This window comes from Rhinolophus sinicus, linkage group LG11, assembly GCF_036562045.2.
Source record: "Rhinolophus sinicus isolate RSC01 linkage group LG11, ASM3656204v1, whole genome shotgun sequence".
NCBI classification, from domain to species: domain Eukaryota; kingdom Metazoa; phylum Chordata; class Mammalia; order Chiroptera; family Rhinolophidae; genus Rhinolophus; species Rhinolophus sinicus.
In genome coordinates, this window is record NC_133760.1 from 9,082,352 (window position 1) to 9,109,459 (window position 27,108).

The following is a 27,108-nucleotide window of genomic DNA, read 5'->3' on the forward strand; positions in this document are numbered from 1 at the left end:
GGGGCCCGACCCTGGTGACATAATCAATTTGGTGCGCTCATTGGCTAACGTGCCAGGGTCGAGGGACACGGGTAAAGGTGGGTTGCGCGGCAGAGGCTGCTAGGCAGCAAGGTCAGGCCTCGCGTCCCACCAGGCACCGCGGCAGAGGGACAGATCCCCCCACTACGGAGTAGGCGACCGAAAACCGGAAGTGTTGGCTCTTCCCACAGTGCCTCGGGAGAATTCTAACCGGTTATGTGAACCCTGTCCTGCTTCTTTTACCCACAATGCCCTTTACTTGTTTAACGCTACCGTTGCCATAAACCCACTCCTCTCGTTACCCATCATGCCTTCTGTCTGCCCTTCCCCACACTCCGGACCTGCGTCACTGCAGCATCTGTCTTTGGCCCATTCATTCCTCTCCCATTACCCAGCATGCCTCCGCCCCATTCATTTCAGTTTTATTTCTATATTACTGCCTGTAGCCCATCTTTGTTCACTTCTGTCGTTCTTCTAGCCCTTCTTTCATTAACCATAATGTTTTGGGTCCATTACCCATCAGGCCTGCGGCCCCTATTTGTCCATTATTCATCACTCTGCCTCTTATTCATTCAGATCTATAATCCATCATGTCCTGATCTCCTATTACATTATCCATAATTTTGTCTTTGGCCTATTCCAGAGCCCTTTGTGCTTAATTACTACCATTTCTGTGTTTGTTCCGTTTATTTGTTTATTTTCCGTAGCACTTTTTAAGTTTCAGATGTACAAAACAATGCAATATGTTCCGTTTACTTCTGCTCATTACCCATTAGACTGCTGTTGCACTGATTCCTTTTCATTAACAACCATACCCTGGACTCCTCCCCATCTCCATTACCCATCATTATGCTTTTGGTATGTATATTTTTGCTGAGTATCCCCTTACTGAATTATTTTTTTCATGTCTTTGGCTCTTTTTTGTCTGTAACCCATCTTGACTCCTACTGATTCAAGCCCTGGGACCTCTATTCATTACCCATCATGTTCCACTCCCATCCCCTTCACATCCCACAGAAAATAAAAGTTGGGACCTAGTCAAAGTATAAATTTATATTTTGTAGGAAATGCCATATTACAAAACAGTATTAGATCCCCCACTCCCAAGCCAGATGACCCTCTTTCCTCTGCAGGGAGATGTTTGCGTCCCATCCCAGTGAGCAGGAGTACAAGGACTTAAGTAGTCTTCAGAGTAACAGGCAATTTCTTCTCTCAAGGCTGGGGCCCACGAAACACACTCTGCATGATGCTTCCCCCATCTAGCCCTGGGCTGGAACTTAATTCCAGGAGTTGGGGAATGGGGACTCAGGGAAGGGTCTGGAACCTGAGACTCCTGCCTGCAGGAGGGAGATGGGGAAGCTCTGCCTTGGGCTGGGGAATCCTCTCCCTCCTGCCTTTGGGGAAAAGTCAGGGTGGAGAGGGGGCAAGTGGGGCTCAGCTGCCTAGAGGGCTCAGGTCTGAGCAGCAGGGTGCCCCCAGAGTCCAACCCAGCAGAGCTATTGGGAGTTTACTGCCTGAGGACAAATCAGAGGCTGGGGTCTTCTTTGGAATTTGGGGGGAGACGAGATGGTGGGACATGAGAGGTATGAACTAAAGTCAGTCTTTGGGTCAGAGATGGTGCAGAAACATGTCCCTCCCACCCCAAGAGATAAGGTTACCAGGTTTCCATTGCCATAGCCAATTTCTCTGGGTCAGAGATCATGGGTAGAGGTCATAGTGGAGCCACCAAGGTAGAAGCACAGGTTCTACCTTGTGTTAACTGGTAGAGGTGTGTGTTAACTGTTAGTGGCCTGGCCAGAGGTCAGGAGGCACTAAATCCTGGCAGAAAGTTGAGGGATCAAAGATTGAGCATCTAGAGGCCAGATCCATGGCAGCTCACACATACATGGCCCGGGACATGACAAAACCTTTGCCCTGGTAGGAATCAGAGGGGCTCGAGTAGGACAGGGCATCGTAGATGGGGTTGATCTTGTCCAGGTAGTCTTCCTCCTCCTCTTCCTCATCCTCTAGGTCCAGGGAAAGCCTCTCCACAACAGGCAGCCTTGGAGGCACAAGGATGGGGGACCCCAGGCTCGTGGCCCCCAGGAGCAGGGGCCCTGATCGCTCTTCCAAGGTGGGCAATTCATGGTACCGAGGCATTTCCTGGGAGCGGGGAGGGAATAGGAGCCCAAGGTCACCTCCTGGGCATGACACAGAATCTCAATCTGCTTCTGACCCCCAAATCCTGACCATCTCCCCATGTCAACCAGACCTCACCCCTTGTTAACTGCGTCAGTACTGCACTGGGACAATCGTATGGCTCGTCCCTAACTCAAAGCCCGGAACACGGACCTCACCCTGTCAGTGGTGGGTCAATACTTTGTCTTTTGATTCCTGACCCCAAGTCTTTCCCCATGAACTTTGACTTCAGTCATGACCTCAATTACTTAACCTTAAGCCTGAAACAGCCCCTTAAACCTTGACTTGTCTCAAACTCAGTATCTGACCCCTGACCTCCAGTAGACCACTGAGGGGAGTGGTTGTCTGTCTTGTTCCACAATATCTGGCCAATGTAGATGTTTAGTCTTTGTTGACCGAATGACTAATCTCTAACCTCATGTCCTTGGACTTTTTCAGTTATAACCTCCCCCACTGAATTCTAAACACATCTCGATGCCCAAGGCTCTGACCAGAGACACAGCCCTGAACTTGAGTTGTGACTTTTAGTCCTTGACCTCTTCTGACCCCAGCCTTTAAACCCAGACCCGGAACCCACCCTTGTCTTCCCCCACCCCCAGCTCCTACCTGCTCAGCACATGAGACACCAGCATCGAAGTAGGGGGTCTTGAGTGGGCTGTGCTCCGAGGCCCCCAGAGTGAAGAGCTGGGAGGGCTGCAATTGGAGGGGGAGGGGCAGGTAAGATCCTTGCACAGCCAGCCTCTTCCCCCCAGCCCTTCCTCCCAGCCCGGGCCTCAGTGGGGAAAGGTGGGGGTGGAGGTGGGGGTGACCTGGGCTCTAGGGGAGGTGCTCACCATCTCTGGCTCCTCCATCTTTGCCTTTGGGGTCGGCGGCTTGTATGAGGGAGGCCCCTCCAGGCTGTAGGGTAGGAGGTAGGTCAGGTGGAGGCTCAGACCCAAGAAGCCCTCCTACCCCAAGGCCACTGCACATTCTCATCCCTCGGCCTGATATCCCTTTCCACTGGCCCCATCCACCTTGCCTGGCTAACTCCTACTCAGTCCATGAATTTTCTTCTTCCAAGAAGCCTCCCTGATTCCCTATGAGGATCAGGAACTCCTGTTGTATGGTCACACCTAGCTATATCTTCCTGCACTTAACTGAATTTGTATTTGAAATGTTATGTCTGATGTCATTCAGTGATCATCCCAGAGTGAGCAGAGTCAGGGAGAAAATGAGATCTTTGTTCAATATGGTATTCTCACTATGAGGGATTCAGTAAACATTTGTTAAAAGAATGAATGAATAAATGAATGAAATGCTTTCCTGTCCCCCAAAACTATGTTAAGTTCCCTTATTCTACATACCCACAGACCACAGCATCCTGTATATGTAATAATGATGGGTGCTTACTATGCCTTTAATACCCAGTTCAGATATTCCCTCTCCCAGGAAGCCTTCCATGACCCTCTGGCCTCGCTCAGGTTCCCTACCCCATCCCTGGCCATGCTGGACCATCACTGGGGATGGTCTTTCTCTAGACTGTGAACCCCAGGAGGGCAGGGCCAGGGCGATCTCAGGCACCACTGGGTCTCAGCACTGGGCTGGGTATAGGAAAGGAGATCAATAGCAAGTTGTTGTTTTGCACTGACTAGGTGGTTAAGACATGGTTCGTATACTTTCTTGTGCATCAGAATGACTTTGGGGAGCTTGTCATAAATACAGACTCCAAGCCCTTCTCGTACAAGTTCTGATTTAGTAGGTTTGGGGTTAAGCCCAGGAATATGCATTTTTAACAAGTGTTCCCCTCCCCCCACACACACACACACTGGGTAGTGTTATTTCAGAACCATGTTGTCTCCCAAACACTTACTTGCTGGATGAATTTCAGCAAATGATTTTAGCTCTCTGAACCTGTTTCCTCTTACAAAAATGGTTATCATTTAGCTCCCTGTGAGAATTTATGTTTCTATGATATATTTATGTGTGTGGATACTTTAAAAATGTTTGTCTCATCACTGCATTCCTAACCTCCAGGGCCTGGCCCTGAGTGGGTACTTTCTGAGTACTTGTTGAATCAATGAATTGGATGTGAGGCTTCACTGAGTTCACACATGTATAATGCATCTCGCCATGCCTGGTGAGTAATAAGTACTCTACAGAGAGGTGTGGCTAGTTTCCCCCAATATCCAGGCTCCTTCTTTCTCATACTAATACAGATTTTAGCTGATCACATGACCACTCAGAATAAAGACTACATTTCCAGCATCTCCTGCAGCTGGGGCGGTCATGTGACTAGGTTCTGGCCAACGGGAAGTGAGAACAAGTGTTACTTCCATTTCCCTTCCCCACTGGCTTGGGGGCTTTGAGGCTGTGTATTTGTCTGGTTGTCAAATACACAGACAATGACAGAAGAGTGGAGAGCAATCTTGAAATGTGAGCAAAGGCCACAAAGGTGGAGCAAGAAGATAGCAGGAGCATGGGTTCTGATGACGTCACAGAGCAGAACTGTCACACCTACACTTATGGAGACAGAAATAAACTCTCCTCTCCACCCTACTTAAGTCCTAGTTATTTTGGGTCTCTCTGTTTCATACAGCCACTACAGATAGACGATTTTCTCTCTTTCACTTCCCACCCCAGGGTTCCCCCGTTCTGGGACCCCTGCCCTCCCCACTTCTCAGGGCCCATCACTCACTCATCCTCCTCCTCTGCCCCCTGCAGCCTCTGCTCCTTCCGCTGCTGCCGGCAGATGAGGATGCCTGTCGCGGCCACCGCAGTAGCAATGATGGCCGCAATGATGCCCCCGATGATGCCGCCCGTGGCCCCCGCGCCTGCTGTGTTGGGGGTCTCTGCAAGAAGAGGGACAGTGTAAAGGGGTCTCCAGGAGGAAGCCACAGCTCCTTATTCCTAGCGTCCCTCCCCAAGTCACTACCTACCTGCCTACCTCCTCTCCCAAGGGCAGGGGACATTGTTACACTCAGCTGATCCTTACTGAGCCTTTCTTGTGGGATAGTGGCGGACAACACCTACAAAAGTCCCTACTCCCATGGAACTTACGTTCTAGTTGGGCAGGGAGACCCAACAGTACAGAAACAAATACGATAGCTAATATGCCAGGTGGCAGTAAGTAATGTAGGATAAAACTCCATAGCGGGAAGGTGATAAGAAGTGACAGAGCAGGTAGACAGAGCCTTTTTGCAAGCTGACATTTGAGCAAAGGCCCAAAGGAGCTGTCAGGGGTGAGCCATAAGAATATGAGAGCATCCCAGGCAGAGGCGACAGCCAGGGCAAAGGCGCTGAGGAAGCCTCATGTTTTTAAGCAACAGCAAGGAGACCATGTGGCCAGAGCAGAGTGATGAGGGGAGGTAGTGGTGCGGTGGAGCTAAAAGGCAGAGAATTGAGAGGGATTCTGTGGTTGGGGTCAGACCTACTCAATTTATTACAGGGAATGGAGTCACCCTAGGCAGAGGATCAGAGCTCCTCCAACCTAACAGGAAACGGGCTTGGGAGAAGCTCATGGTCCCCTGGCCTCTCCTGTGTAGCACTTCCCACTTCCTAAAGTTGTTATTGGAGCAATTACCTGTTTACTTGCCAATTTCCACACTAGACTGTGAGCTCCAAGGGCCAGATCTGGCACACAGTGGTGTTTGCTAGGTGTGTAAGGAGGGGCCAGCATGGGTGTGCAGGACCTAACATAAGCCAGACTGATAAAATTCCCACCCTCCCATGGTGGGAGGAGGGGCAGGGGACTGGAAGAGGTGGTCCAGGCAATAAACCAGAGGAAATACCTCGTGTGCAAAAACACCACCCACAGCCTTCCCTCTTTCATCAAGCCCACTTCGCAGATAAGGAGATAAAGTCCCCTAGGGGAACCACGTCTAGATCTCTGGGCTGTCCGATTACTACATCCTGTTCCACAGCCTGGCATCCTTGGGGGAGGGCTTGAGCGTGAGAGAATAACAGTAACTGCCTCACAGCCCACACCAGGTCATCTTAAAATTACTATTATTCCTGTCGTCCTTACTGACTGCACGTGGGGAGGGCAGGGCTCAGTCTGCTGGAGTCACAGCTGTGTCCCCAGCAGTAAGTGGAAGTCAAAACTGGTACTAGAGGTGAACTCACCAAGCCCCTCCAGGTGGCCGGGGCTGAGGGTTTGGGTTCAGCCTGAGTCCCATGACAGCCTCAGGAGCAGGGATGAAGGCCACCCTCCCACCCTCATTTTACAGAGGCAGCCCTGGGGCTCCGGGGGAGCTGAGGTGAATGGAATTTAACCCCGCCCCTCCCACTCTCCCACCTCAGTCTCCAGCCTGAGGTTGGGAGATTTTCTGGTTGGAAGGATCAGGAGGGATACAGAGCTGCAGCTCCTCCCTCTGAAATCACTGAAAATCCCCTCTGGCTGGGCCCCCAGGAATAGAGGAAGGAAGCTGGGAAAGGCCACTGTGGTATGGAGAGGGGACTTTCCTGGGTCCTCACTGTTCCCATCTGCCCTGAACCTCGGGCCAAGAATGCAGGGGGCAGCCCTCCCTGCCAAGATCATCAGCCACTTTGGGTGGGGGTCGGGTCTGAGCAGCCTCTAGAGGATCAGACCATAGCATCCCTGCGAGGGTCCAGGAATCCAGAACCCCTGCCCTGCTCTCTCGGAGGCAGGCCTCCCACTCACTGGTCTGGCCACTGCACCTGGGAAGGCAGCTTTGGTCCTAGAACCTTTGAGTCCAAGCACCCTAGCCTCTAAGCCTTGTTCCTAGTTCCACTGTCCTCAGGGCTCTCAGCATCCAAGGTGTCTTTCAAGGACCCAGATGGTCAGAGCCCCCCTACACCCCCAAGTCTAGCTCCACCAGGCTCCCATTCCCTGGGGCCTGGTTCAGCTCTTCCCACCCCCTGGGACTTAGCAGTCCCTGGTCCACCCCCCAAGGAGGGGGTCCGATGTATTACAAGACACCCCCGATATTTTCCTCCAAGGTGTTTATTAACTCCTGAGTGTCATAGAGCAGGGGCTGGGGCAGGCCAGAGCCAAAAACAAGTCTCTGGGGGGGTCCTCTGTGGGTCCCCCAGCCTCTCCCCCATGCAGCCCTGTAGACACAAGTCCAGTGCGTCATATTCCACCTCCCTCTGAATCCCAGGAAAGTGGGAGGTAGCATTCGAGCTCCAGTATCTTCCAGACAAACGAGTCCAACCAGTCTGGAACCCTTGGCTGGCACCGGCGGCTCTGTCTGTCTTTCTGTCTGTCTTGGAGGTCACACGTAAACCGCCCGCCGGGAGATGAGTGAGCCGTCCAGCTGGGACTCCATGTCGTCCTCGAGTGCAGGCGATGGAGGCAACATGAGGCCTTTCTCTGCCTTCTCCTCCTCTTCCTCGTAGCCCTCCTCTGCATCCTTGCCATCTGGCCCCAGGGGCCCAGGGGCTGTCGTCGTCCAGAAGACAGGGCCCCCATTCCCAAACACCTGAGTTTTCGGATCATAGGATCCTCCCCCGCCGTCTCCTCCTCCTCCTCCAGGGCTCTTCCTCCTCCTCCTCACCCTCAGCAGGATGAAGGCCAAGGACCCCCCAGCCAGAAGCAGCAGCACCAGCAGTGTCCCCCCCACGGCCCCCCACACCATTGGACCTGCGTCTCGGGGCGAGGCCCGGGGGGTGTCTGAGGAGAGAGAAGGAGGGATGAGAGAAAGGGAGACACTAGGTCAAGAGGATACATCTGCGGGGACATAGAGGGCTCAGTGACAGGAATTAGGGAGATGACGGGCAGAATGGAGGGGGGAGGAGGGAGAACCCACTCACTCTTTGCTATAGGTTGGGCGCTTTATACATGGAGGGTTGCCAGCTGGTGGCCCCCAAATGGGTTTCCTTACACCCGCACAGTGTTATTAAACTTGCTAGCCAACACTTCAAAAACCAGGTGATTTCACGGAAAATTCCAGATTTTATTTGGGGGGAAAAAGATCAGATCTTGCAACACCAAACTCTCATCTCCACCTGGTGGTAACCTGTAGCTGAGTGAAGGCTGGTGACTTGAAAGGGAACGGAGTTCCACACTTGGCCACCAGGTCACTTGCCAGGACCCAGTAAGCATGTGAGTTTGCAACCCCCTGGGGATGAGTGTGTGGCTGTTTGATTCCAAAGCTTTTGGGCACCTGAGAGAAGGGGGACAGAAGGATGAGGGGCTTCCTGAGAGCTCCTCCCTTGGAGCGCTGGGAGCACCTGGTCCAGGTGGCATGGCCTTCTTCTTGTCTGGACCACTTGTCCCCAGAGTGGAAAATGGGGCTCACAAAGCCTACTGTCCCTTCTCCCTCAAGTGTTCCCTGCAATGGCTGAACTGGTGGGAGAGGAGGGGTCTGCGGGAGGTGAAGGAAGCCCGTCGTGAAGTGGACTTTGTCCGGAGGGCTCGGGAGGGAGGTATAAGAATGAAGGAGGGGCCCGCACAAGGGACAGACACGTTGCAATGGGAACCTTGTCACACACACACCTCCCCACCTTCTGCATGTAGGGCCCACAGGGAGAGACCAGGGAGCCACTTACACCTAACCTTCCCCTCCCTGCACCTCTGCACACAGGAGGGGCGAGGACCCAGGCTCCAGAGGACATCGATTGCTGGGAGTTTTCAAAAAGGGGGTCACAACCCAGTAGGCTGTCATCCGTTTAGTGACTCATAAGCAGCAGTAAGAAACACAGAATAAAAAAGTGTGCCTCAAGTGTGAAGGGTAAGTAATATTTTGTGAGGGAATATATACTCGTCTGTCTCTCCCTGGACACTGGGTGGAAGCATGAAGTGGACTTTGTCCGGAATGCCTGGAAACCAGCCTCAGTGCTTTGGAATGTTTGTCTGTTTCTGGGGGTGGTACTTTGGAGACAGTGGGTGAGTGTTCATGTGTCTGTGGGTTGAAAGTTCTCCGAAGTCTCCCTGAAGTGATGTCTAGCCTGAGGTGTGGCCTGGGCACCCATGTTTGCACTGGCACGAGCCCCACACTGTGTGTGACTGCCTGGGTCTGCGTGCACTTGAGAATGTGGTTCCCCTGACCCGCTCGGAGGGTGACTCTGCCAAGAGCTGGGTTTTCTCTCCGGGTGAGGCTATCTGTTGGCACACTCGCTGCCTGGGTCTGAATTCCTATGGTGCTCGGTGTCCCCATTTTTGTTGGCATCCACCTGAAGGTGTGTGTCTCCCTTCAGGTGTGTGCGTTTGTGTCCCTGAATGTGACAATGTGCTGAGGGCAGGCCAGCTATCTCTCTGGGTATCTGGGTGTGTTCTGTGAGTGTCTCTGTGTAGGTCCATCATATCTCCCTGTATCTGTGATTAACTTTGGGAGGGGTAGTCAGGGAGGATGGGGTGTCCTTCCTTAGTGCTGTCTCTCTCTGGGGGTGTGATTCTGTGTGCATTCCTCCTGCCCCTGGTTTGTGATGGGCCTCTGAGTATGTGTTTGATTGGGTGAATACCGCCAAAAGGGCTGAACTCTGAAGTTGGCATGTTCCTAGCGGTGGACAATCCTGGGGTTCCTGTGTGGGTTATTTGGGGGCGGGGAGGCATGTGTTCATGGCTGTGTATTCCTCTTCAGTGTGACTACATCTGTGTCGGTACCCCTTGGAGGTGCCTCCTGACCCAGTGTGGGTGGGGACCCGTTTCTCGGGTGTGTTTCTGGGGTAGAGGTTCAGGGGTGTATTTCCAGTTGGGTGCCTTGCTGGGTGGGTGGAGCTGATCTCCTCTGGGTGTGCCTTCGAGGGCAGGGCCTCCCGTTCGTCACTGTATTCCCAACATCAAGGGAAAAGCCTGGCCAAGAGGAAACCTCCACAAATATTTGTCAGAGGATGATTTGTTGAAAGAGAATCTCTGTAACGGGGTTTCTGGAGAGTTTCGGAGGGTGTGCACCTTGAGACCATTGTGGGGTTTCTTTCTCAGCAGGTGTATGACTGACAGTGTTTTCATGTATGAATTGTGCTGTCTGCCATCCTTGTTCCTTCCAGCTTGTCTGTGTGATAGCATCTCTCTTCAGGTGCACCTGAGCATGACAACGTGCTGAGGGCAGGCCAGCTGTCTCTCTGGGTAGGACCATCATGAATTCCTGAAACAGGGTCTGTTGTCATTTGGGTATCTTTCTAGGTGTGCGCGCACGTGTGTGTGTGTGTGTGTGTGTGTGTGTGGAGGGGATGTCTGTCTTCACACCTGTCTGCATTTGTCTGTGGTCACGTTTCTAAGGGGGCCCAGGCCACTGTCCCCAGTGTTGTGTGTTTTCACAGGTGTGTGGCAGTCACATTGGAAGGTGTTTCCCAGAATGGCTCTTCCTAGGTACATGTGGCGTCTCGCGGGCTCTGGCTATTATCTGGCTTTGTTCAGTGTCTTGGCTGTCCTCTCGGGGTGTGTGTGTCGTGGTGACAGTGGGTTTACGTTATGGGTGAGTGTTTTGATTCCGATGCATCTGGAAGCACAGGGTGTATCTGTAATGCAGGTCCTGCTGGCTGTGGCTCTGACATGAAGGGGACTCTGCTCCTAGCACAGGACCAGTGTTTGGATTTGGGGGCACATGGCCCTGTAACAGTCCCTGCTTCCCTCGAGGCATGTGGCTCTACAGTTGTGATCTGATCCCATTTCCATCAGTGCACAGGCTGAGTTTGCCTTCATTCTTTTTCCCTCCGGCTACGTGTGGTGGGGCCTATCTGTGTTTCTGAGTTAAGATCAGGGAGGCTCGGAGAACAGACACATTTTGCCATCAGTCACCATGTCCAGAACCACAAACGTTCCACAAGCACTAAACTAAAACTGGCTTCTAGATGGTACTGGCCAGCACTCACTGTTAATACGTTGCGTACGGTGGGGTTTAAATCCCTTGTGAAGATTCTCGTGATCCGTACGCAACGTGTTAAGAAATCTCTGTTTCTTACACAATTAGTTTCTATCTAGTTGTCAGAGATGTGTCTCTCCCACCATTAATTGTGTGATTCTGTGGGTGTGTCCCACTGGCTGGAGCTCAGGGCAATGTCCCTGCATCTCTTCCTGAATCAGACCCTTCCCAGGTATCTCCTTTCTAGGAAGCCCCCAGCACAGTCCTCAACCTCCTAACTCCTCTGTCAACACCTGCCCTGTCACCCCAATCCAGATCCTACCTGGGGACAAGAGAGAAAAACCACACCGCCCTCCTCTCCCATTATCGAGGCGGGTCTGAATCTCTCCCCCAGCCGGCGGCACAGCCTCCCCCAATGCAGCCCCACAACCATAGGGGAGGAACATGTGGGGAGCAGACCCAGTCATCACACACCACCCCCATGACCCGCTCACCGCGAACGAGGACCACCTGCTCGGCGCGGCCTGTGCCCACAGCGTTGGTGACGGTGCAGGTGAAGGTGGTGTTGACCAGCCTGTCCACCGAGTGGATGATGAGCTGGGGGCCCCGGGCTATTGCTGAAGCTGGTAAGACGCCCAAAGTCCTGGAGGGTGTGGGGGTCGTGTGAGGGCGACGGCAGGGTCCACAGAGGAGCATAGTCCTGCTCCCTGAGGACACAGCCCTCAGGAGCCAAGCTCCAGGGACCTAAAACTTACTGCTTGGGCCCCCAAACTGCCAGCTCCCTCCTTCTGGTGGACTCACGGTTCAGGGCCCCAGCCCCTCCTCCCTCAGATCCAGGAGTCCAGGTCCACCCAGGACTCACGTGCTCCACTCATAGCCTGTGGGCTCTGGGTTGCTGCGGACGTCACAGCTCAGGGTGGCCTCACTACGGCCGAGGTACCAGTTGTCATCATAGCCAGAGATGGAGACCTCGGGGGGATCTGGAGGAAATGGGGGGACTGGCTCAGAGACAGGAGAATCCCAAAGTGGATGATAGGTAAGCAGATAGGTGGGAATGCTATAGAAATGGGATGGGTTGCCAGGAGGACCCGTGGAAATTGCCAGGAGCAAATCCATTTGGGCTGTGCCTGCAGTAGACACTGTCCCCAGATGCCACTCAGATCACTTTGCGGAAGTTAGTGTTCAGTGCAGGCAGTGCCGGAGGGAGCCACTATAGACAATGTGTGTTATTTCTAATATGCCCAGAGTAGATAAGGGAAGCTGATTAAATCTTATTAAATGTTTAATTGAAGACACTGCCTGGGGAGCAGTGTAGAAAATGCTGAGATGGGGTACGGGGTATGTTTGGAAGGTGACTGAAATAGCTGGCAAAGTCACTATTTGGCAGGGCCCGTAGGAAGAGCGCCAGGGGGAGCTTCTATGGATAATATTAGGGGGTGTCAGCGTGAGTAGTGTTTGGAAGAGCTAGCATAGAACGTCTTGGAAGGGTCACTATTAACAGGGCCCTATGGGGATGACGGGAATTATTTTTGGGGGCAGGAGTTGGCATAGAGACCCCAGAAGAGTCAATATAGATTGTGGCCAGGGACACCCATTTAGACAGTGTGAATGGGTGTGTGCGTATGTGTAGACAATGTTGGGTTGGCCAGTGTAGACCCAGAGCTACTGCTGACGTAGCCAGTGAGGGAGCAGTTGGGGGTAGTGTGTCCCACTGACTGGCAGCAGGGAGAGCGCCTAGTGAAACCAGTGTAGACAACAAGGGCAGTGTGTGGCTGTTGCCTGGGGAGCCAGTGTAGACAAGGGCAGTGTGTGGCTGTTGCCTGGGGAGCCAGTGTAGACAAGGGCAGTGTGTGGCTGTTGCCTGGGGAGCCAGTGTAGACAAGAAGGGCAGTGTGTGGCTGTTGCCTGGGGAGCCAGTGTAGAAGTGTAGACAGTGCACAGGAAAGCAGCGCCGAGGGCCCAGGCAGACAGCACTCAGGGGCAGTTGAGAGTTGAGACAGCACTGGGGGTGCAGTCACACCCCGATGCACTCACAGCGCACAGAGAGGGTGACCGGCAGCAGGTCCGGCTGCTCGAAGGTCCTGTGCTCCACTTTGCAGGTGATCTTGACGCCATCTGCTTGGCTTGAGGGCACCAGGATGTAGCGGCTGGTGACAGTGACTGTGCCCGGCTGGGGCCCTGGCACCTGGCTCTCTTGGGCCTTCCCATCCAGGGGCGAGAACCAGGAGATTTGAGCAGGTGGGCGCCCGCCCGTGGAGACGCAGCGGGCCACGGGCACAAGCTCCGGGCTGAGTACGACTTCCTGCGTTTCAGCATGGTTCTGGGGCTGGGCTAGGGAGAAGAACAGAGGGCGTGCGTCACTCTTCACCTATAGTCATTCAACAAACACCTCAGCAGAGGGGCCGAGCAGTGAAGTGCCAACTGCCTGGGTTCAAATCCCAGTTCCGCTGCTTAGCAGCTGCATGGCTTTGGGCAAGTCATTTCCCAACTCCGTAACTTAGTTTCCTCTTTTGTAAAGTGGTAATAATAAAAGTACCCACCCCATAGAATTGTGGTATGGATTAAATAAATTGATATGTAAAGCCCTTTGGACAGTACCTGACACTCACTGTGCTACCTAAGTGTTAGTTATTATATTATCTATTCTGCTCTGCTAGAAAAGCAGAGACAGTGTCCAAACACCTGGCAGAGGCTGAGATTTAAAAAGAAAAGCCAAAGCAGAATAATGTGGTTCAGAGGGTCAGCTGAAAAGTTTCCTACTTCTTTTCCTATAATCGCCATTAGATTGTGGTGGCAGAAGTGAGAAAAAGGCAATGAAGATGTCCAAAGCTCATAATTTTTTGCCCTTTTCACCTATCCTCCTGGAAAACATGGAAAAATATTAGGAGGAAAAAAACCTCCATGAGGAATACAGCTGGCCCAGCGGCTCAGCAGTTGGAGCTCCATGCTCCTAACGCCAGAGGCTGCTGGTTTGATTCCCACATGGGCCAGTGCCAGATGGCTCAGTTGGTTGGAGCGCGGGCTCTCAACCACAAGGTTGCTGGTTCAACTCCCGCAAGGGATGGTGGGCTGCACTCCCTGCAACTAAAAATGGCAACTGGACCTGGAGCTGAGCTGCGCCCTCCACAACTAAGATTGAAAGGACAACACCTTGACTTGGAAAAGTCTCGGAAGTACACACTGTTCCCCAGTAAAGTCCTGTTCCCCTTCCCCAATAAAATCTTAAAAAAAAAAAACACCCTCCATGAGGAATAATAACGCCAACCCATAGTTATTGATGTGTGTCCATAACCAGACTGTCCCCTGAGCTCTGACTCACATCTCTAGTTGCCTTCTGGACCTCTCCATCTGGGTATCTCCTGAGCTTCTTAATGTGGTATAGCTCTCCTCTCCTTTCCTCTTCTTCCTCCTTCTCTCCTGACCGCCACAGCCTCCGATGGGCCTCCCCACATCTTCCCGGGTCACCCTCCCATCTGTCCTCTGATGGCTCCAGGTACTTCACCCCATTCGGCCCCCCAGCCCCAGCTCCCACCCACTGAGGGGTCTTGGTGACCTGGTGCTTGAAATCCTCAGGCCTCCCTTCTCCTTGGCTCGCTCTTCCTCCTTCTCCAGATCCCAGCCTCACTTCCTCAAGGGAGCTTTCCTGACATCTGACTCGCGCCCACTAGTGGCACTCGCATCAGAGGGCTTGGCTGTTCTGCACTCCTGCCCCAGGAGGTGCCTGGTGCATAGTAGGTGCCCTCTATGTATCTCTTGAACAGAATAAATGATTACACAAGAAGAGAGACGTCTGAGAGGGGTGGGAGTGGGGAGAAGAGCTGTGCTTTGAGTTATGCAAAACTGTGGTTCAGCTCCTTAAAAGTGTTTATCTGGAAATGGTACAGGGTAGACGTCTCAAACTCTCTGGGGCTGAGAGGAGGAAGATAAAGTGTCCAGAGTGACATGGGACATTGCTGGGGGAAGGTGGGATTCCAGGGGAATGCCAAGATTTAACAAGAAACAGCATCCTTTGAAAAAATGCCTTCCCTGAGTCTGCCCCATTTCACTAAATGGTTGTGCTCCTCACCCTCCTGTTGGAGCCAGAAGGCTGGGAGTCCTTCCTGAGCATCCTCAATTCACGGACAAGCACCTACTACTATCTCCTAAAAGTGGCCTTTATTCCATCTACTTCTTTCCACCCACCACCCCCTGCTTCTGCCTCTTCCAAGCCAATGCCTTCTCCCACCTGGTCTCCCAGCTTCTATCTACCTTTGTCTCCTGGTCTAATGCCACCCCCCCCCATTATCTTTTTAATAATATTAACAATCTGATCAGTGTGTTTTGAACCTTTCCAATGGCTTTGGATGAAGTCCAGCCTCCTATGAGGCTCATGCAGTCTGGCCCTTTTGGTTTTCCTGCCTTGTTGAAAGTCACTCAGGCCCTGGGCACCAGCCTCCCCAGGCTCCTTTCTGTTCCTGGAACACGCCAAGTTCACTCTCACCTCCCAGTTTTTGTATGTGTTCCCTCTGTGCATCCATTCCTCTGCTTGTGGCTGTGTGCCCATGGGTGGCTCTTTCTTACACTTCAGGACTTCACTAAGAGGTTTTTCTTGAACATTCTACCTAAATAAGGCCACGGTAGTGGTCTCTTACTCTGAGTATTACAAAACCCTGGTGTTCCCTTTGTTCACTAATTTGATTATTCTTCTCTGGCTTTACCTCTAGAATATTTCCCACTCCTCCCCCCACTAGTCGCCATTACCTCCTACCTGGATTTATGCAATTAATCCTCTGTGATCTCCCAGCTTCTACCCTCACCCCCTACCTGCAGCCGGAAGGAGCCTGTGAAAACCCAAGTCAGATCATACCCTTCTCTGCTCAGAACTTCCCGTAGCTCTTGTTCTCCCAGGGCAAAAACCAAAGTCTTCACGTGGTCCATGAGGCCGTCTGTGATCCATGCCACCCACCATCTCCTTGACCTTGTCCCTGCTTTCCCCCATTCATGCTACATGGACTTCTTTGTTCTTTCTCAGATATTCCAGGTGCAACCTGCTTCAGGACCTTTGCACTTACTATTCCTTCTGCCTGGAACTCTCTTCTCTTAGCTAGACCTCTGGGCTCCCTCACCTCCTACTTTTTGTTCAAATATCACCAGACCATCCTAGCTAAACTGTAACCTGCTCCCCTCCAACTTCCACAGCACCTATAACCACCTGACTCGCTCTTCTTTTTCTTATGTTATTTACTCTCTGGTACTCCCTTATTGGAGTATAAGCTCCAGGAGGGCAGGGAGCTCTGTCTTAATCACCATTTATTCCTAGATGGACTAGAATAGTGTCTTACACACAGTAGGTACTCAATATATATTTGCTGAACGCCTTGTTGCCTGCTGTATCCCCAACTTGCAGAACAGCATCTGGCAAACAGTAGGTGTTTAATGAATATTTGCCAACTGACTGAAGACCATGGAGAAAGTAGAGAGAGAAATAAACCCGCAAGGGGGCTCTCCCACACTGAGCCCCTCCCACCTCCCTGCCATCCCACCGCGGCTCACCTGTGGCTCTGAGCCAGGTCACCCCACGACTGGTACCCTGGGGGAAGGTGGCAAACTCGCAGGAGTAGTTGCCCTCATCCTCCACAGTCAGCCCCTGGAGGACCAGCGTGGCGTCCCGCATCTCTATCCCCCGGCCCCGGTTGGGCCCGGTGCTCTGTCCCATGGCGAGGAAGGACAGCCGCTCCTTGCCAAACTGTGGGCTGGGGAAGCTAAGACCATGTGAAGGGTGATAGGCAGCCACACTCTGGCTCTCTTTGGGTGGGTCCAGGCGCTGCCACGTCACCTGTGAGACATTGCCTTCAGGCCCTTGAGTCAGTAGGTGGCACGGCAGCTCCACAGTGTCCCCCAGGCGGCCCCATACTTCAGGTGGCATGCGAACTCGCGCATCTTGGGCTCCTGGGGAGAAAGGAAACGGAGAAGTCAGGTGGAGGAAGGACCCAGACACTTCCAGGCCCAGCAGAGCCATCATGGAGGGGGCCCCACGGGGAAATGCAGGCCATAAGGCAATGTGCAAGCCTCCTTCAGGTCCCAGATTCCAAAAAGGCCAGCAGGAAAAGATACTGAGGAAAACTAGGGACATTTATGAATCCAGATCAGATTACATGTTATTATGGAAATACCATTAATATTCTTAGATGTTAGGATGAAATTGTAGTTATGCAGTATTCCTTTTTCTTAGAAGATGCAGGCTTGAAATGTCATGTCTGTAACATACTCTCAAATGTTTTTTCAGCAAAAAAAAAAACACAAAAAAAGATACAGAAAAAGCAACGAAGCAAATGTGGCAAAATGGGACCCACTGTCAAGTCTAAGCCAGAAGGGGGGGAGGCTCCTGGCTCATTCTTCCAACTCATACAGTACGTTTGAAATTTTTCAGTATCAGATGTTGGGAGGGAAACAAAAATCCTCTGAAACTAATAAAAGCCTATCACAAGATAGGCTTAAATGTTTAAAAATTTGAAGTGTGAGGATTGTCTTCATCCTTTTCTGCACGGTAATATACTTTCCCTCATCTTTCCATAAAACCTATATCTCTCTTAGCCTACCTTTTTTTTTTTTTTTTTTTTGAGGGTGCAGCTCACTCACAGTGGCCCATACAGGGATCAAACCGGCAGCCTTGGTGCTACCAGCACCACTCACTAACCAGCCACCCCTTAGCCTATCATTTCCCCCCCTTCTTTCACCTGCCCCCCACTCCATTTCAAGCCACAGCCCCCTGGCCCGTGCTGGTATTAGAGCTTTGTGCTCCCCCTGGCTGGGGCAGTCGGTCGCCGGTAGCTGGTCGGCGGCTCACAGCGGCTCATGGCAGCTCTCGCTGGCCAGCGCTCACCACCCCTGGCGGACCAGCCCTGGCAGCACACGATAGCCCTCCACAGCACAGCAGCTCACTCCGAGCTCCAGCTGCTCACAGCAGCCCAGCTCCAGGGAGAGCTGTTGTTCACAATCTTAGCTGTAGAGGGCGCAGCTCACTGGCCCATGTGGGAATCGAACTTGAGACCTCGGTGCTAGGAGGACCACACTCCAACGAACTGAGCCACCAGGCTGGCCCACTATCTTTTCATTAAATTTTTTTTTTTTAAACAGGCTTATTGAGCTATAATTCCCATTCATCCATTAGAAGTGTACAATTCAATGGCTTTTATATATTCATAAGAGTTGTGCAACAGCACTGTAATCAATTTTAGGACATTTTTATAATCCCCCAAAGAAATCCCTGTACCCATTAAACAGTCACTCCCTGTTGCTCCCACCTCTCAGCCCCCTAGCTATCACTAATTGACTTTCTGTCTCTATAGATTGCCCTATTCTGGATGTTTCATATAAATACATGGCCTTCCGTGGCTGGCTTATTTCACTCAGCATAATGTTTTCAAGGTTCATCCATGCTGCAACACGTGATAGTACCTTGTTATTTTTCATGGCCAAATAATATTCCATTGTCTGGATAGAACACATTTTGTTTATCTATTCAGTTGATGGACATTTAGGCTGTTTCTACTTTGGAACAATTATGAATAAAGCTGCTGTGAACATTTGGGTACAAGTTTTTGTGTGAGTATATATTTTTATTTCTCAGCTTATCTTTTGTTTTCCCACTTTTAATAAAGACTGGAATAAAAAAGATTTTTCTGTTGTGCCAGGCAGTACAGCATGGCGACTGAGGATACAGACTGCACGTGTTCGAATCCTGGCTCTACCACTTACTGGCTGTGTGACCTTGGGCAAGTCATTTAACCTCTCCGTGCCTCCGTTTCCTCAGCTATAAAATGAGGATAATAACCGTGAGCACCTCTTAGGGGTTGTTATAAGCATTAAGGAATATTTGTAGAGCGCTTGGCTCAGGGCCACAGGAAACACGAGATCAGTGCTTATCAAATAAACACAGCCAGCTAAGTATAATTACAAGTGGCCCTTGACACACAGCCTCGAGGGAAGGCAAAGGGTACACGCCCCATTCTCAAGGGTCAACTGATGCCCAGCTCTCTCTGACCGATCCTCTGGCGGGACAGTCTCAGGGGCTTTTATCAGTGAAGGCCATTGTGTGATAATACACAATCTCATGGAATACCCACATACTCCCACAACTCAAACCCAACGATGCCACCTTGGGAGATGGGGCTGCCCCCTCAGCACGGGCCACACTGCAGAGTCTCAAGAGTGTGGGACCCTGGAGCAGACCACCATGGGCTTCTTTCTAGCTCTTTTCAGGTGGGTGACCTTGTTTCTGAGCCTAAGCTCCTCCATCTGTAAAATGGGGATGTTTAAGCTGCCTAGCAGGGTCCCTGTGACAATTCCATGAAATGATTTTCTCCCATAAGCTTTTCATAGGGCCTAACACAACTGAGTCAAGCTGAGGCAGTCAGCTGCCCGCTGCAGTCCAAACCCGCTCTCACTAGTATTTACTTTTGGCCCTTACAGCATCGTTTCAAACTGAACTAGCAGCACAGAAGGGTCTGGAGATTAAATGTCAAAATCCAGACAAAAACGGACATGGGGCACCAGGTAGGGGGTGGGGGGCAACTGGACGGACAGGTGAGCTGAGGAAGGGCCAGGGCCACCCCATTCTCTCAGGGCACTCCCTCAGGTGTCAGGACCCTTCACCCACCCAGCCCCCAAAGGCAGAGCATGGGACAAAGGTGCCCAAAGGCTCTATACCTTTCCAGCTGGGTGAGGAGGGAAAGGCACTCAGGAAAAACATCCAGGCTGGTGAGCTAAGGAAAGCAAAGTAGGGTGGGACCAAGGAGTTAGGTTTTCTCCTTGAGGCAAGCGGGAGCCATTGAGGGTCCCATAGTTGGAGAATGACTTGGCTTAAACCAAGGGGGTCTGAAGGGAAGGTGGAGCTGGGCAAAAATGGATAATCAGATAGCGAAAGTTCCTGGAAAAGGTGTCTGTCAATAAAAAGATCCAGGAATTAAAACTGAAACTGAGTGTAGATCTTGAAGAGATTTAGTGATGGGGGAGAGAGCAGAACCTGAGAGAACCTTCTCCCCAGTCATTCTTTCCCATTCTATGCAAATCTAAATTGTGACTCAATAAACAGGAACTGGGTGTTAGAGGGTCAGCCCCTGAGGACATGGATTTGTCTGTCTCATTCCCTCCAGTATCCACAGAGCCTACACTAGGGCCTGGCAGATAGTAGGTGCTCAATAAATACTGTTGAATGAATATCAGGCTCTGTACTGGGAGCTAGTGCCACAGAAGTGCCAGGCCAAATCAGGTCCTCCAGGAGTTGACATTCTGGTGGGAAGGACAAATATTGCACAAACAGTCATCATCAAGGATACTCTTACGGCTGAAGGGGGTGGGGGTGGGGGAAGAACCCAGAGCTGGGGCCTGAGACATCTGAGGGAGGCCAGGAGGGCTTACTGGAGGAGGAGCCTGATTCCTTTCCAAGGGAAGTCAAGCCCGAGGCCCACAGAGCCCCACACCCCTCTCTCTAGGTCCCTGGTCCCTCCTGGGAAGCAGATTTCCTGTCCTAAGGAAGTCCTTGTGATTCCAAGATGCCTCCATTTCTCTTCTAAGGGAGGAAGCCCTCCCACACCTCGGTTGGCATCTCAGCACTGTTGACTTAAAAAAAAAAAAAAAAAAATCAAACCGACTTTTAGCTTCTTTTGTTTTCTTTATTGTTGTTGTTGTTGTTGTTTTACTTTTAGCTTCTTGTGGGGCAAGCGCCTCAGGTAGTTTTTTCACCCCCATACTCTGTCCCAGATAGCCACACACCTCTCCCCTCCCGCCCTAGGTTCTAAGATCCTGCAGCTATCAGGTTCCCATTCGAAGTTTCTAATTCTGGATGAAAGAACAGCATGGCTCAGCCCCTGTGGCATTACCGGTCCATTTTTTAGGCATTTCCATTTCAGTAAAAGGTTTAGGATCTTACCCCACATGCAATCCATCAGGAAATCCTGCCAGCTCCATCTTCAAAATACATGTACAAGCGGACCCCATCTGACCCCAAAACTGCCACCATCCTGGTCTAATCCACGGTTACCTACCCCCTGAGTCATTCCCCCCATGGCGGATGGCAGTGGCCTCTCAATCTGTTCCCACAAGCAGCCAGAGGGTTCCTGTTAGAAGCTACAGCGTAGTAAAGCCCTCCTCTTGGCTCAGGCCCCCTCCGTGGCTCTCTCCTTACCCAGAAAAAAACGCTCAAGTTTTTACATTTGGCCCTCACCTCCCAACCTTTCTGGTTGGCTCACCCTGCTCCAGCCACACTGACCTCTTCACTGTTCCTCAAACGTGTCAGGCACGTCCCATTTCAGGGCCTCGGCACTTGCTGTTCCCTGATCCTGGAACACTCTTCCCCTGCGTGTACCCACGGCTCCCTCCCTCATTTCTTTCAGGTCTTTACCACCCTAATGATAAAAACTCACAGACTCTGCTTTATCTTTCCTTTAGCACCTGATGTATCTTCCCCACTAGAACATCAGTGCTGGGGGCAGGGATTTTTGTCTTCTGTGTCTTGTTTCCTGCTGCACCCCCAGAGCGTAGCACAGCGCCTGGCACACTGCAGGAGCTACATACGTGTGAGGAATGAATGAATGAATGAGGATGGGAAATCAACAGTGCACTAGATCACACAAGCTGAGGTTGAGTTCGAGCTTGGGGTTTTTCCTGAGGGCACTGGGGAGGCACAGAGAGTTATGAGCAGGGGGAGGAACAGGGTTAGGTTTGTACTTTAGAAAGAGCCCTCAGAATGGAGTAGGGCAGGGACCCAGGGGAAGAAAGGGCACCTGGACCAGGTAGGGGCAGTGGGGATGGAGGATGAACCAGACTGGAACACATTCAGAAGTTAGAATGGTTGGGAAGACATTGAGGCTGACAGGCTGTGGTGATGAGGGGGGCGGGCTGATGTCCACGATTTGCATTTCAGACGGAGGCGGGGAAGCGAGGCCAGGAGGGCGGCTGACCTGGGGCTAGGACCCTAGTGTCCAGCATGCTGCGGGGGTGGGGGAGGTGCCTGTGCCCTGACCTTGGCTGGGATGTGGCCAGCCCCACAGCGGGGGAGAGTGGCCATGGGAACACTGGCCTCCCTCAGCTTCCCTTGGGAAGCTGGACTGGTGACAGTTTCATGAGGTGTCAGTTGGGTCCCCAAACACACTTCCTCTCCCTTTGGCCCAGGCCTGCAGGCTTCCTGTAGTGGCAGAGTAGGGTGTACCATGTGAGCCCAGGGGAAAACTTTGGGGAACAGAGACACAGAGCCTGGGACCCTGGGATCCAGGGAAGGGTAGATCAAGGCAGAGAGGAGGAGGTACAGTGACTTATGGAACCCTGGAGGAGGAGGGGGCTGGGGGCTGGTCTCCAGGGTCTGAGACTGGAGTCCTGCCTGGCTGGCTCTTGGGGGCTTGGCTCACCCCCTCCAGACCTATAAAGCTCCAGTGTGACCTGTCCTCTCCCACAGGGCGCGGCCAGACTCCAGCAAGCCCTTGAAGGCTAGCGTGCTTTAAGCGCGGGCCTCAGCTGCTGCCTCAGCCACCTCGTTAATTAATTAATTGCATTAATCACTGTGCCTACCACCACAGCACACATCCGGGAGCCGGTTTGGGGGGTTGAGCAGCAGCAGTAGCAGCCAGGATATGGCGCTGGCAGCCAAGGCCTGGATTTCTGCACCTGCCTCCCCTTTCGGCAGGGGCTTGACACCCTGAAGGCCTCCCTTTTGGGGTCTCATATTTCTGGGGGTGAATTGCTAGGACTGCTGTTCCTGGCTGAGCCCCTCAGACAGAACCCCTCACATGCTGCTCTGTCCAGTCCAGAGTTTACACCTAAACATTTCTGTCTCTCCAATCTCGTGTCTCTCTCTACATCTGGTTCTTAAGGTCCGAACCTGCCCTCTGTGTCCCCAACTACTAGGGGCTCTGGTCTCTGCCTCTGTGTCTCTCACAGTCTCTGTCACTCTTAACTGTTTCCCAGGAGTCCCTGGTCTCTGCTCTGTGTCTGGCATACTCTTTAACAGCTTTATTGAGACATATTCCCAGACTGTACAGTTCGTCCATTTAAAGCAAACAGTTTCAACGGCTGTTAGTATATTCATAGATCTGTGCATCCATCAGCACTATCAATTTCAGACCATTTCACTAGCTGAAGAAGATACCACATCCCTTAGCCGTTCTCATATTCTCTCCTCTGTATCTCTGCCATCTGCAGTCTCAGTGTTTCTGGGTCCGAGTCTCCCAGTCTCTGGAATCTGGCTCTTGGCATCTATTCCCCAGGTCTCCGGTCTCTCGAGGTTTTGTGGTCCACATTTTTCAGGGTCTGTTTCTCTCTGTCTCAGACCCTGGGATCTCCTTGCCTCTGGGTCTCCCCATGTCTCTCCACATCTCTGACACACTTTCTCTCTGCCTGGGCCATCTCACTGGGTCCTTTCATCTCCTCCCCCTCCTGCTTCATTTCTCTGCATCGCTGGGACATTAAAAATGTAGCAGCATCCCAGTCAGCAGCGGGGGAGCTGGCTGTCGTGCCCAACTCCCTGTCCCTCCCGTGTCCACATTCCCTGTGGCCCTGCACACTGCTGGCCTTGAGGCGTCTGTGCCCTGACCTCCATCAGTCATGGAGAAGGTCTTTTGGGCTCCCTTCCTGTCGCCAAACCTCTAAGTCTCTTTAGGCGGTTCCTGCCTTTACCCTGGGGTTTCTGTCCAGCTCCCTTCCCCCTGCCATTCTCTGTCCCATCCGTGTCTTTCTGCCCCATCCTTTCCCCCATCTGTCAGCTCCATTCTGTGTCTGACCCCGTCCTTAAATCTGTTTCTGCCCCATCTCTCTATTGGCTTCTGTCCCCATTTCTATATCTCTATCCTCTCCAAGTATCCCTCTCCTCATTTCCTTGCTCCGGTCCCCCTTCCCTAATGAGAAGAGACAGCAGGCCTGCAGTCCCCTCGCCTCCCATCCTCCTGTGGGGCTGCTGGCTGACAGGGATGGGCAGTGAAAGCTGGGGAGGACTGGGGAGGGAGTTGGCCCAGCAGGAAGCCTAGGTGGTGAACCCTCATTCCTGGAGACCAAGGAGAAGGAAGCTCAGGAGCTAGAGACAGGTAAACAGAAATGGGAGCCAAGAGAGATGGAGAGGAGCTGGGAGATGGAGACAGAGATGGGGGGAAGAGAGAAGGAAATGAAGAAATGTAGGGGGAAGAGAAAGTGAGGCAAGGAGAGTGGAGGAGGAAGGGAGAGAAGGAGGGAGAGACTGAGGTGGGGGGGGAGGGAGGGAGAGGCAGCGAGTGAAGGCACAAGGATGAAGGGTCAGGAAAACAGGAAGGCCCCCTCCCCAGGTGCTAAGAGCTTTCACAAGGGATCAGTGGAACCTCAGACTCCTCTCAGTCAGTGGCTCTGCCAGGAGGGAACTGTGATCCGTTTTACTAAGGAGGAAACGGAGGCACCTTCTGGAGCCCACCCGGTAGAGCAGGGCCAGGAAAGACTCTGCAGTCTACAGTCTGGCTTCCCAGGGTGAGACTGGCTGTGGATCCTGACCTTTTGAAGCCTCTGTGTCCTCATCTGCAAAACGGGAACGGGAGAAGGACCTGTCTCCTATGGCGATGGAGAGCCTTCCATGAGATCAGGCACCAAGTCAACACCTGGGTCAAAGTGGGGTGGAGTCTGAGCATTCCCCCAAGGGTGGTAGGTCCTGACCTCACGTCCCCTACTCTGGCACAGAAGGGAGAGACGGGATGGAAAAGAGTACCCAGTTCTGGGTCAAGGCTGGGAGACAACTCAGAGACATGCTGGAAAAATGAGTCCAGAGGGGCGACCCAGGTTCCCCCAAATCCTTGGGCAAACTCTGGGGAAACCCAGGACCCCGAGCTTCCAGCTGGGAATAAACAGTCGGATCACCTGCAAGGGGCGGGGCCAGAGCCTGCTTCACCAGTTTCCTCCCAGCCCCTCCTCCCCTGAGGGCTGCGCCCCTCACCCACCCGGGTTGGGGGTGGGGAATAGGAGGGGGCTAGTGGGCTAAGCAGAGGGAGAGACGGGGGATGAGGGCGGCGTCTCCTCCAGTCCACCTCCCGCAGTGGCTCGGAGGACAAAGGCGCGACTACAGCAAAGATAAGGTCCCGAAACTCAGGAGTCCGGTACCAGGAGCCAGGAGAGCGGCCGCACCGCCCCGCCCGAGATCGGCGAAAGTGAAACCGAGAAAACTTCCCCAGGGACGTCCCAGCCTACGTACGGCTCATAAGGAAAAGATGCCAGCCTGCGAGACTCGGCCTCCTACTCCACTTCCTCGTCTACCCAGCTGACCGAGCCTCCAGTTTCCAGACAACCTCCGGCCTTCGATTATATCTAGAACCCAAAAGACAGGGTCCCTGCCCACATTTTGGATCTCAGGAGACATTCCAATGCCCACAATTAAACCTGAAGTCCACGATATAGGGCCTCTCGCACACACTCCCATTCTACCTGGGACCCAGGAAACAGAGCCCCCTGTTCACAATTAATCTGGAACCCACAAATTTGAGCTCCTGCCCCCAGTTCTACCAGGACCCCAAGAGACATAGCCCCTAGCCTTCATTCTACTTGGGACCCAGGAGGCAGAGCCCTCAGCCCCTAATTTTTCTGGAACCCAGGAGTCAGAGCCCTCAGCTCCTTGAAGCCTCTCCCCAGGTCACCCCAACTCTCATTCTCGTCTCTCCAAGGGACCGAAAAGTCAAGCTCCCCGCCCCTCTCAAAAACCTCGACATTTGGCCCCCTGTCCTCAATTCTTCCTGGGCCTCAGACGCCCAAGCTTGAGAAAAGGAAAAATGGGGCGCCAGGGGCGGTGATCTCGCCTCATCATCGTGACCCTCCTGTTGCGGGGAGTGGGAGACAATCCCCCATTCCTGAGGGAGGAAGCAAAGACAGAAACCCAGATCCAGGTTAACTGAACGGCAGGGTGCGGAGGAGGCGAGAGGCCTCGGATTTAACCCTTTTGGCGTCAGAGTCTGAGGAAGGGGTAGGAGGTAACAAAAGTCCGGTGTAGGATGGAGAATTGGGATTAAGAAGGGTGGTGGGGGGTGAAAGGGATGCAGAGGTATGGATTGGAGTCTGAGAGAGAGAATGAGGTGTGTGGGGGTCGGAGTCGGTGGCGCCAGTCAGGAAAAGGGAGCAAGACGGGGACTCGGTGAACAAGGGGAGAAGTGGGGGAAGATGCTCAGGCTACCCCCCCTCAGAAGGTGGGGAGGGGCTGGGTCCGCAAGAGGCGAGGAATGCCTGCGGTCTCTCACCGGTTTCCTGGAGCAGCAGCAGCAGCAATGGCAGCAACGGCAGGGTCGGCGACGATCTCGACGGCGGGAGGGCTGCGGCCCGGGCCATGGGGGGCCCGGGGTGGGAGTGGGCCCGGGAGGGGGCCTGTGGGCCACACTGCGTGCGCCGATCGGCTGGGCGGGCGAGCAGGTGCCAGAGGGGCTCCGGCTCCTGGCCGGCTCCTGCTGAGCTGTTTCTCCGGCACTGATCTCAGGGGCTCGGCTCTCCCGGCTCCGTGCCCCCGGCCCCTCTCTTCTTTCCGCCCGTTCAGACTCGTGACGTCACACGGCCCACCCCTTCCCTGACCCCCCACCGGCCCGGCTGATCTTGCGCTCCGGCCCCGCCCACTCCTGGGATTCCTTGTTGTCCTTCCCAGTAATTCTACGAGGGTCCAGCCCAGCTTTTTGCCCCGCCCCCTCCCAGAATTCTACACTCTCCGCCCTCCCACATTCTGCACCCGCCCCCTCCCAGAATTCTACACCTGCCGCTCCCCAGGATTCCATATTCGCCCCTCCCATGATTCTATGATCGCCCCGCCCCCAAAATTTTCTCGGGAGTTCAAACCCTTCCCCTTTAGTGTTCTAAGCTCCCTCTGCTCTCGAGGACACGCCCCCACAGCGCCGGGTATCCTTTGGCCTGGAGGCGCCACTAAGTTTCTGCCACGCCCCTTCGGACCTTCCGTCTGTCTCCGCCCCCTGTAAAGCCACGCTCCTGGTCCGTAAGCTCTCCCCATTGGTCTGTTCCGCTGTCCAGGAGCTCAGTCAAGCCTGGTTTTAGTCCCGCCCAAAGTTCCAACCTCGATCTCTGCAGCCATTGCCCGGACCCTCTTGTCACACCTGCGTGAGGCACGAGGCTTCTCAGAGGTCCGCCCCTCTGAAGCCACGCCCCCACCCTAAGAACCCCACCCCCACCCCATTCCCGGCTCTCTACTTCTGTTCTGGGC

General features: G+C 53.1%; 1 protein-coding gene across 2 annotated transcripts; it reads right to left on the reverse strand.

Annotated features, from left to right (window-relative positions):
* Window positions 1–1,056: 1,056 nt before the first annotated feature.
* Window positions 1,057–26,571, reverse strand: NECTIN2 (nectin cell adhesion molecule 2). 2 transcript variants are annotated; one of them, XM_019754842.2, is made up of 9 exons: window positions 26,147–26,440; window positions 16,470–16,865; window positions 12,972–13,268; window positions 11,800–11,917; window positions 11,432–11,580; window positions 4,871–5,024; window positions 3,030–3,093; window positions 2,803–2,889; window positions 1,057–2,160 (listed from the first exon to the last, which is right to left on the reverse strand). In XM_019754842.2, the coding sequence occupies exons 1-9, from the start codon at window positions 26,232–26,234 to the stop codon at window positions 1,894–1,896; spliced, it is 1,620 nt and encodes a 539-aa protein (XP_019610401.1). In that variant the 5' UTR covers window positions 26,235–26,440; the 3' UTR covers window positions 1,057–1,893. The 2 variants fall into 2 exon arrangements, with proteins under 2 accessions (XP_019610401.1, XP_019610402.1); XM_019754843.2 differs by lacking the exons at window positions 1,057–2,160; window positions 2,803–2,889; window positions 3,030–3,093; window positions 4,871–5,024 and adding an exon at window positions 7,121–7,807 and having other exon boundaries at window positions 26,147–26,571.
* Window positions 26,572–27,108: the final 537 nt, after the last annotated feature.